Source organism: Buceros rhinoceros, unplaced genomic scaffold (assembly GCF_000710305.1).
Source record: "Buceros rhinoceros silvestris isolate BGI_N320 unplaced genomic scaffold, ASM71030v1 scaffold15210, whole genome shotgun sequence".
NCBI lineage: Eukaryota > Metazoa > Chordata > Aves > Bucerotiformes > Bucerotidae > Buceros > Buceros rhinoceros.
The window spans coordinates 16894-27436 of record NW_010388009.1 but is presented as its reverse complement, the minus strand read 5'-3'; the positions used below and the strand labels follow the sequence as shown (position 1 = coordinate 27436).

The following is a 10543-nucleotide window of genomic DNA, read 5'->3' as shown; positions in this document are numbered from 1 at the left end:
CCCTGGAGTAGGATTTTAGCACTTTCAGTCTCCCAACAAGACCTACAAACCCCTAGGGCTCCTCCAACACCCTTCCTATGGAAAATACCCTGTCCCAAAGCACCCACACCTTGCCTCAGGGCTCCCGGGCTGCTCCAGCAGCCTGACCCTGCTCCAGCTTCCCCTAACAGGAATGCACAGACCCAGGCTGCCAGGTTCTCACCCCTTTCCTCCTCCACCGCCTCCCTTTCAAGCAGCAATAAGGTTCTGAGACACACACATCTTGCAGTGACTTCACCATGGAGATGGGAGGGTGGAGACAAAGAGGTGAGGGGAGGTCAGTTAATCCCACATACACCACCAGGCTGGGACACACACGGGCCGGGCAAGAGTTCATTTTAAAACTCAATAGAAATGAGGTTATTGAGCTCAAGTTCTCTTTTTTCTGTGCTATAAACCCCAGGCTCTGCTCCCCCTTCTTCATCCCCCTTATGCTCCCCTGCAACATGCACTGCTCCTTGATTGTTCCCAGGCAGGAGCAGCAATGTGATTGTGTTTGGGGAAGTTAATGCCAGTTTTCTAGCAGGGTGCACAACTTGGAAACCAAACAACTCAAAGGAAAGTTAAAACTAGCTGCTGTCTCCCCAGAAGACACCAAGGATGGGGATCCCAGCCAAAGGAGAGATTAGTCAAACAATGAGACTTCGAGTCCCCATATATTGAGTCAGGGTCCCTCTATTCCAGCAAGGCTGGGTCTCTCATAATTCAGGTACAACCTTGTGTGAAATTCTGCATCCCTCAGGCTTCAGCTGTGGTGAAGGCTGCAAGTTCTCCTTTTGCACTGTGGCACTCACTTGTGGGATTCAAACTCCTGCCAAGTGGAGACAGCCATTTCTGGTACTCAGGCCATGTTCTGTTTCAGATTTTTATTTTCAGGGGCTTTAGCTTATCAGGAAAGGTCTTTACACTTCTACTTTAAATTCACTCTTCTGCAGGCAGAACTGGGGAAACCCCAGAGAAACTGCTACACCCTGCCAGGCATTGATTTTTCATACGGGCTGTACATCCACAGGAGAGATGGAGGAGTCCCTGAAGGTATGGCACCACCACTAACATACAAACCTGTAAGGAAATCCGAATGCTGGTAAGGATTCTCCTTCCCAGCACTCTTCAATGCTTCTTATCAAGCTGGAGGTGAAGAACTCCAACTTTCACCCACTTTTATTAATATCGCCCAAATTGCTTGGTGAGTAGTAAAGTTCCTCTATCATATTGGAAACTTCTAGGATCACAGGGAGCCCAGGCAGGGAGGGATATGGCACGTGCAGAGGGTGATCCACGTAGCCACTCTCAGAACTTTGTTAGAGCTCCCACTTTGTGCTCTCAGGGACAATTGCCCTGTGAAGCAGACTTGCTGAGCAAGCCAGGGTAAGGGGTGAGAAGACATCCGATTCAGGTGGGAAATGTCCCTATATGAAATGCAGTGGGGCAGGACATGAAGTTCATTCCACAGTGAAACCACAGCACAGCTCACACAAGCCACACAAGACCCTTGTAAGTGAGGTACAAACATCAGCCTGCCTTCCCAAACAGGCGTTACCTGAGATGCCTGATGCCTCTCATGTTTCCTTCTGTCTCCAGCAATAGGCCACTGGAACACAGCAAAGCCCACAACTGTTTTACCTCAGAAGATGCCCCGAGACTTCATCGCCATGAACCGTGATGCTCTGAAGGCTGGTTATACCACAGCCCACCAATTTAATTTGTACTACAAGGCCAAGGACATTCGGCGCAAAGATGAAGAAAAGAATCGTTTCAAGATATGTCCTCCCAAAGCACCTGCAGGCTTCACTTATGGCATCAAAACACGGTAAGGGGGAAGGCTTGGGGCCTTTAGAATGAGATTATCTCTTCCTCCCCTCCCATCTACATCTCCCTCCCCCTCTCAGCTAGCACAGTCCACAAAACAGAAGTGTCCTGAACCTGGACGTGTCACAACTGAGTCACAGCACCACTTCCATGTCCAACTGCACCCATGTGTCAGATAATCAACTACCTAAATCTAATCTACATGCCATAACACATCCCCATTTTACCTGTGGCACTGAGGGCTTGGAACCTCTTAAAAATTATGTTCAATGCCAATCCTTCAACTTAAAGGAACACAAGGAGTTGTAAGCCAGAATAATGGCCTACCAGGGTCAGGAAAATCAGAGAAACAGCATTTATACCTGTTTGCATTGGTTGAAAGACTCTGGTGCAGTTAACGATCAGTTCAAGTACTTTATCCCACTGTCTCCCACTTGTTAGTTTGTTGCCTGCATTGGGCAGGAACTAGTAGTACAGCAGAATGGAGGCAAAGAAGCTTTTCACTGCTCTCTTCTTTCTTGGCCTCCCTCCCAAGAGCTGGAGGGGAGTTGGTACCTGCTGCTCCCCCAGCAACCCCTCTAGAAGGGCTCAAGCCTACCCACTGATCCCTTGCAAGGCAGCAGGATGTTTAAGGCTTCACACCGAGTAAGGTCTTTTGCATCGCAGTATCTTCTAAAAGATTTTTACGAAGCATCCAGCATACACGAGCCCTGCCTGAGGCTCAAACAGGTAGAGCATTAAGAAGTGTCCCCATTAATGCCCCCTTCATGTACCAACTCCCAACCGCCTGCTGTGCTGCTTTCTCACGGGGAAATGTGCAACAGGGAGTCTGCAGGGGAGAACATCGGCACCTTAGACTGACTTCTAGGTCCTTTCTCTACCTGTTCTCCGCAGAAGCATGAGGAGAGCGTGGCAGTTCAGAAGAGCCAGTGTGAGTCCAGCACAAATAAGCGCTCAAAGCCTCTGAAAGAGGCTCTGAAGCAGCAGTACTGCTGCTGGAACACAGAGGGTTTTCTTGCTCTGTACAGGTCTGGACCAGACATTAGATTTCATTTTAAGGGCAGGATAATAATCACTACCAGAAAAACAACAGCTACAAATTCTAGAGAAAAGACATGATGAACGGCACTGTGTATTTTACATGATAGTAAATGGGCTTTGCATATGCAAATTGAATGGATTTTAAAATGGTATTTAATGACAATTTTCGTAGCAGACATTAACATTAATTGCATCAAAATGAAAATGTAGCATTAGCTTGCTGTTAGCTGCAAATGCCCCAGCTATAAAGCTTTATCTTTATCAGTATCAGCCCTCACCGATGTGACAGGGCTGCTCTGCAAATTGCAGGCAAAAGGGCTTTTATGTTGCAAAAGTATCCCCCAACGTAGGCCAAAATCAACATCAATTTTGCTTTATTTCTTCATAAACGGAGGTTAAATGGCTGCTTGTAAGAAGTCTAGGCACGTTTCAAAAGTTTTAAGGAAAAATCTGCAGACCCCACAACAGCAGAAGTAGTGGGAAAGGGCTTTTAAATTAAAGTTATTATTGTACATCTTGCCTGCTCCTTAATAGCTACCTTTTATGCAGCCTGATTGTATTTATCCCTTTACTTTAAAAGCACATTATAGACAAAATCAAATTACTGGGATTACCAAGGAGTTGTTACAGCCATTTCTGTTCAGGCTGGAATTTAACACACTTTTCCATGACTGGCAAGTTAAAGATACCAGCTTTGCTCAGCACTCCCCAGCGCCGGCCCGTCCCTAGTCACAGCTGACCAGCTTCAGCAAGACCTGCCCTGTAAAAAATTACTCTGTTGTCAATGGACAGACTGAGCCCTGTACGACTTTATTCTTAGTGCTGCTAATTGGCAAAGCACTCACAACCCAGTTACATGCTCTTCTGGGGCAGGGGAACAGTGGCGTACGGTCTTTTGCCTTTAAATTGTCCGCTTGGATAAACATCTCATGCGCAATGAAGTTTTTCAACAAGAACAGAGCCTACACATCATTCCCTAGCCCAAGGCACAGCACAGACAGCGCAGCTGAGGAGGCCAGAGAGCAAAGGCGCCTTCCCATCATACTGGAACTGGCTGCAGCCACCCTGTCTGATGGTGACTGTGCTCTGGGACAACCCCCAGAAAGCCAGTGCAAACCCTCCCAGTCTGCACCCACAGCCCTGTTGCAGCTCTTCTGCACAACTGGAATTGCAGCTAGTGCTAGCTCTTGGTCTTGGGGCTGGGCTGCCTCCCTGGGAACAGCAGCACAGGGGCTTATAGGACCCAAACAACTCAGCAGCTGACACAGGAACACGTCTGTGGTCCAGCAGCTGTCAGTGGGTAATGTGCAGGGTGTTTCTCAAGCCCTGTCAACGTATCTCCAGTTCCTTCTCAGGCCCTGGGATGCTCTGCTAAAGGTTTCTGTCTCCTAAACACACCAAGGTCAGGAGATGCCCCCAGGCTCACAAAGCACGAGCTCCCCTGGATCATCCCAAACAGAACACAAATGCTGTGGTTGCTATTAGAGCCTTATTAATCACACCCTGGCCCTGCTGCTCCCTCTAGCACAGCAGATTGCTTATGCCTCTGCTTTCCACTCATGGTGGATGTGTGCTGCATGGAGCACTTCGCAAGGCAGCATCAGACACTGGAGTGAGCTTTCCAAAGCTTTGAGGCCTCTTTCCTTCCCTGGGATATTTACCTTCAAAGGTCACCCATACTCCTCTGTTAATTCCCTGTGGGCATCTTCCAGGGGAGAGAAGCAGCTCTGCTTTTTTGCTGATTCCCCCCATTCTCTCCCTCCCTTTTCCCAGAGAAATGTTTGCTACGAATCATGTGGCCAGCTTTGTTGTGAGAGTCATAAAAAGGACATTTTTCATCTCTCCTTTTTCCTGCACCCGCTCCCTTCTCTCTCTCAGTAACAGACAGAGATTTATTCCCTCCCTGATGCCTGTGGCATTCGGAGCTGGGAGGGGTCAGGGGAGGCACTGATGGGAAGATAATAGATAATACAGTGATTCCCCAGGGTCTTGTCCAGCTCCATAGCCGATCCATCAGCAGGCAGCGCTCGTGCCAAGGTCAGCGGTAACGAGGATGTGGTAGGGTCCCAGTCTCTCCCTTGGGGCATCCTCCAGTCAGGCTTCCCCGATTCATGCTCCAGCTTCTGGTCTCTACAAGAGCTGCCTTGTACAAGCCACAATTTGCAAGAGAACATGAGTCCACTAAGTGCAGGTGCTGGGGCAACAACCACATTACTGTGTGCGCACGCTCAGCTTCACCGGCCCCAGCCCTCCTCCCTACTGGAAACAGGTCTACTGATTTTCTTTCAAGGAAACTGCCCATCACTGGCAAAATCTCTCCTCTGGGAGCTAAAACCATCCCTGTGTACATGCTTTGCACATGGCACATAGCTGTAAGTTGTGTGCAGATTCGGGTTGTTTTCCCTCCTTGGACCCAAGTCCTAGCTCGAAGCATTTAAAATAACCCCACATCACAGTGCTACTAGCAGGAGTATTCAATCCCCATACTTTCTGTGTAATGTTTTACAGGAGCACTGAGAGGGCTCAGTTTTGATGATACTGGAGATCTAAATACTCAGAGGGTTTCTAAAGACCTCCAGGATCTTTCACCGGTGCCAATACAGCTTGTTATTCAAGGTGCATTTGGAAACCCTGATAGATGTCCAGACCCGCATTTGTCCTCATAACCACCTTTTCTGACTGAAGCTGACTGTGCACCAAAATGAGCAGACATTAAATTGTCATTTTGGAACTAGAAGTAAGCACAAAGATACGGAAGCTGTCTACAGCTGGATTTTAGATTATGTTGAATCACCACACAAGAAGTTCAAAGCCAGAAACACAGTAGTGCACAGTTGGTACCCTGAGATCAACTTCTCTCCCCAGGAGCTAGCAGTGCATCCTCAGCGGGGCCACACTGCCCAGAGGTTCCAGAGCTGCTGTTAGAGGAAACCTTTCATTCGCCACTTTATGGTGCAAGTTTCCTAATTCTGCACACTGTGTCACAGAACATGTTCCTGGACACAAGGACCGCACAGACGTGCCATCCTACACCTGTACCTCCTTCAAACTCTGCATGGCCGTAACCCTGCCTCTGACACGCTGCCATGCGCTTGGCAGTTGGCCTGTAGGTTGGGCTGACCTTGGGTGTGCTGGCAGGATTTCCCTGGCACTCTGTCATCCCCATGACTCCTGCCGGCTCCCCTCCTACTGCCTGCCTTTGCCTCAACTGTTCCTTTCCTGAATTTAATTTCTAAATTTATTTCCTTCTATCATCCCACCTCCCATTCTCTAAACCTGGTCTTAATCCTTTGGCAGCTCCTTTCACCATGTTCCTGCAGCCAACTCACCTTTCTAAAGCATTTGGTCACTGCAATCTCTCTTCAAATTGTTACAATAGGCCAAGGACATCAGTTCTCCAGTTATCCTCCTCTTTTCTCTGTATCATTTGCAATTGTCCTAATGCTCTGTTGACAATTGCCTCACCAGCCTTTAGCAGCTCAGCTGTTACCTTGGCTATCCCTGCAGCTTCCTGGCTGAACCGACTGCTCTGTCCTTATCTTTCACCTTCCCTGAGAAGGGAAGTTGCACCACTCAACTGCACTGCTTCTGCTTTGCAAGTGGCCTTTGCACCCAAAGTGTCTGTGATGTTTGTGCACAGCCAGAACAAAGTTTAGAAAGCATCAAAAGATGCCGAGATGTTTACAGCATCTCCTCGGCACACAGAGGAGTTTCATTTTTGAGACACTTAGAGAACATTTCAGGTGTAATAATATAATGTATTATATTCATTAATATATAGCCCTTGGAAAAAAGCTGATCTAACCATAGACAATCTGCAAAGATATGATAAAGAAAGAATACTGAAGAGCAGAGGGTGTTCCTGGAAAGAGCCCACCCAGGAAAAGCTGGACAGGCGAGAAAAATGAATAATGCAGCAAGGCCACATCTGATCCACAATGTGGAAGCCAAACAAGTAAAGATAGTATAAAGCCACAAACATTAAAAGATGGGGGCAAACAAATTTTTAGGAAAAAGTCTGGGCACTGACAAAAATTGTAAAACTGTAACATGGTGACTGGAATCACTGTCAGGCTGAAGGCACCAGAAAAATGCAACCAAGTTAAAAGATGTAGGACTCCCATCAGCTCAGATAATTGTGTATCTCACCCAGCTCCACAGCAAAAGGCACTTTGTGCCTCTGCCACCATTCTCACATCACTAAGATAAGAATTTCTATTTCAAGAACAATTTTCTTCTGCTGGAAATTTTCCAGGCTAGGTACACGCTCACATCGCTGTGTGTACATGAGCTACCGCAGAGCTCCCTGTCACATCTGCCCAGATCCTGCTGCCTTGTGCCCGGGTGGCTGCAGCATCTGACTGGGCAGAAAGGCCTGTTACCCTTCAAAGCATCCTGAGTGCACTGAAGGTACTGCCTCTCCTTCAATGTAGTTACTTACTGCAGTTGTAACAGTTTGGCTACTTCAGGCTGCTGGCTTAAGAGAAAATAAACAGCCAAGCCATGGTTTGGTACAAAGTTCAGATCCTGCATGTCAGATGCAGAGCTGGGGAAAAAAAAATTAAAGGATAGAGATTTAGATCCCTTATTACCAATTGCATTACACTGAATAAGTAAGGCATTTACTCTCTCACACCACACAGACTGGCTGTTGTCTCTGGGTTTATCTCCAGTGATTACAGCTGGCTGAGAAATTTCTTCCAACACTTTTACCATCTAAAACTACTTCTTGCCACAAGTGACTTTTTCCCCTTGCAAACTTCTGCTTTTGCAGTGTGTGCAATGGAAACCTGGCTCAGGGGGAAATAACCGCAGAATGCTTTTTGTGAAAGCAAAGCTTTTCAACCCCTATTGACATATTTTCCTTTCAAACGAAGTAGTGTTCCCACCCAGCCAGAGAGATTCGAGCACAGGATGGAGGTCAAGGGGAAGACCTTGCTCTTTGGTTTGTTCTACTCAGCATTGTGGTGTTGGGGTTTTTATTCATCAGGATGTTTTGCATTTGTTGATGGCTGCAGACTGAGCACTGTTCACTCAGCCCCAGATTGAGACCCCCAGTCAGAATAGCTCTGTCCCGTAATCACATCCCACCTCAGTTTCTCCGAGGGTAACAGCACATTTCCAGTCAGTAGGCAAATGTGTTGAAGATTATTTAGATTTGTCTTCAGTTTAGCCAGCCAAAGGGTATTTCCAACCCCAAAAATCAATGCCAATGCACAAATTCCAGTCTGTAAAACCAGTTATTTGATGGGTAAGAGCTGGTTTGGTAACTTTACTGCAGGACACGCATTTCCACATGTGCGTTGAGGACCAGTACAAGTATCCATCTCACTCTTGGCCTGGCGGGGAATAGTAAAGCAAATTGGTGCTCTTGTAACCGTGTGTACTCCTAAGTACAGCTATGAGCATCTGATAAATCTTTTAAAGTGCATGTTTACAATGGATTTTATTCTTTTTACTGTTCCATACATACGAGCCCTCTGAGCAAAATAACAGATCCTCTGACACTTAGAAGAAGCCATTGCCTCATTGGCTGCCCACAGTGAAATAATTTATATTGTTATTTCCTCATCCAAATTACAAGGATTGTAAAGAAGCTTCAGAAATTCAGAGCAATCAGTGCTCTGACAGCACAGATCCTGCAGCTGCTGCGCAGGTGGAAGACCTGCTATTTCAACCGAGAGTTTTGCCAGCCCAAAGACTGCAAAAAAAAAAATTGGTCCCTGAGTGTTTTCTACCAATTTTTCTCTTGTTATTTTGACTTCAGTGCTTAATGGAAAGTGAGGACAAGTGGAGATCATTTAAAAATTATCCTTCAGGCCTCTCTGTGGGTTTATTGCCAGGACCTATTTAGAGGACCATAAAGCATAAGGGGCCTATAACTTTACTGTATAGTCCACAAGGCTCTTAGGAAAATGAAGAGCCTTTACAGTCACACCCTGTTGTCTGGCCCTCTCCCTTCCCTTACAAACACCCGCACGGGCAAGCAGGGACTGCCGGAGCCACTAATTGAATTCACCCTTGTGAAAGCGTTAACAAATTGTAAGTGACCTTTTATACAAATTTCAAAGTCAAGGATTCACCACTAACTGCACATCCCTCTTCTGCCATTCACTGTTATGCAAAACCCACAAACAATTAAAAGAAATAAGGAAGAGCCCAGGGCCCTCTTTCCTAATTAGCTGCAGGAAGCAATGCTTGGGAGTGTGGCTAAGTGCTTCAATTACCTCGGCCCTCCTCGCTGCCCTTGTTAGAAGAGACAGGTCCACCGGCCAAAGGGGAACAATTAAGGCAAGGCAGAGCCAGGCAGTTTGCAGGGGGATGCCGGGGCCGGGCTGGATCTTGCGCGAGGACCAGAGCTGTAATCACACCCCAGAATCCTGCTGGGCTACACAGAGACAAATTAATGGTAGATAGATTGCTAGCTCCAGCCCATCAGTAACGAGGGAGGAAGGGAGACAATATAGCAGGACAAGGGAGCTGTAATCAGAGTTTTCCTGGGCTATCAGCCCCCTTTTAGGGCAGAGGGACCTGAGCATTAATACCTTACTGCTGCCCGCACCAGCAGTACCCGAAGGACTCAGGCAGAATCACTGACCCCAGCTTGTGCTTTATTTGCTGAAGTTACTCTGTGCACGGAGGAGCCCCACATTCCAGTTATGCTGGAGACCAAACTGGTTCCCAATAAGAAATCAAAATGAGCAGCAAAACCACATCATCTTAGATGGAAGGACAGCAGCAAGGACTAAACCCACCCCGAAACCTCATTAACCTTTCACAAAAGGGTTAAAGTTTCAGGGTACGCAGTGGTGTTGCAACCCTGTTTTAATATCACAACAGATAAATACATGATTTATCTGTTGCATAAGCATCCACGCAAGGCCAGACTCTGCTGCCACTACGCTGCCATCAAAAGGAGAGCAGTGTTCTCAGCACAGCCTCAGCAGCTGCGCAGCCACCAGGGAGTCGCTGCCTGTGCAAGTGTCCTCTGCTCCCTCCCGTCCGGACCAGCAGCGGGAAGAGTGCTGCAGGAGCCACCTGCACCGGCAGGAGAGCTACCCAGAAGATCCAAAAAAAGACAGTCGCAATTCCAGCTTTTACCCACAACTTAGCAATCAAGTGGATTGCAGCTTTTAAGCTGGTATAAACACCCTTCCCGAGCAAAGTCCTTTGTATCCACTTTTGCCAAGGACCTTTTTTTTCGGTTGATACATAAACCTTTGAAGATAAATTTGAGTGGAGGCTGACAACCTTGAAACCTCAAAAGGAGCATGGCATTGACGGGTGCCACTCCCTGAGCAGGGTGTTATAGATAGATTTTAATTTCATTTTAACAAAATAGCTGTCTCCAGTGGAAAAAGCATCAAGAACTAAATGAGGACCCATCTTGAGCTGAATCACATTGAACAGACCTCAGCACTGTCATTGATTTTCTGGGAAGAAAAAAAACTGCCTCTGGCTACTAAACCAAATTAGTAGTCACTGATGACCAATTATTTTGCCCCGCTGTGAACGGAGAGGCGTACTAAAATTCCAGTTTGTCAGACCCAAGGCTCCCTTCTCAAACACCTTTCAACAAGCGTGTACCAAAAGCCCCTCAGATGGTTCTGACGCACCACCCCCCCCCCCCCCCCTTTTTTCGCCCACCGTCCAC

General features: G+C 47.2%; 1 protein-coding gene across 1 annotated transcript in view; it reads left to right on the top strand.

The window, feature by feature from the left end:
* Positions 1-974: 974 nt before the first annotated feature.
* Positions 975-10543, top strand: part of LOC104500559 (chromosome unknown open reading frame, human C9orf171) — a gene marked incomplete at its 5' end in the record, with an annotated part of 24169 nt that continues 14600 nt past the window's right edge. The window contains 2 exons of the mRNA XM_010144259.1: positions 975-1074; positions 1621-1849. Of these exons, the coding sequence (XP_010142561.1) occupies positions 975-1074; positions 1621-1849 (329 nt within the window). The remainder of the gene's footprint in view (positions 1075-1620; positions 1850-10543) is intronic.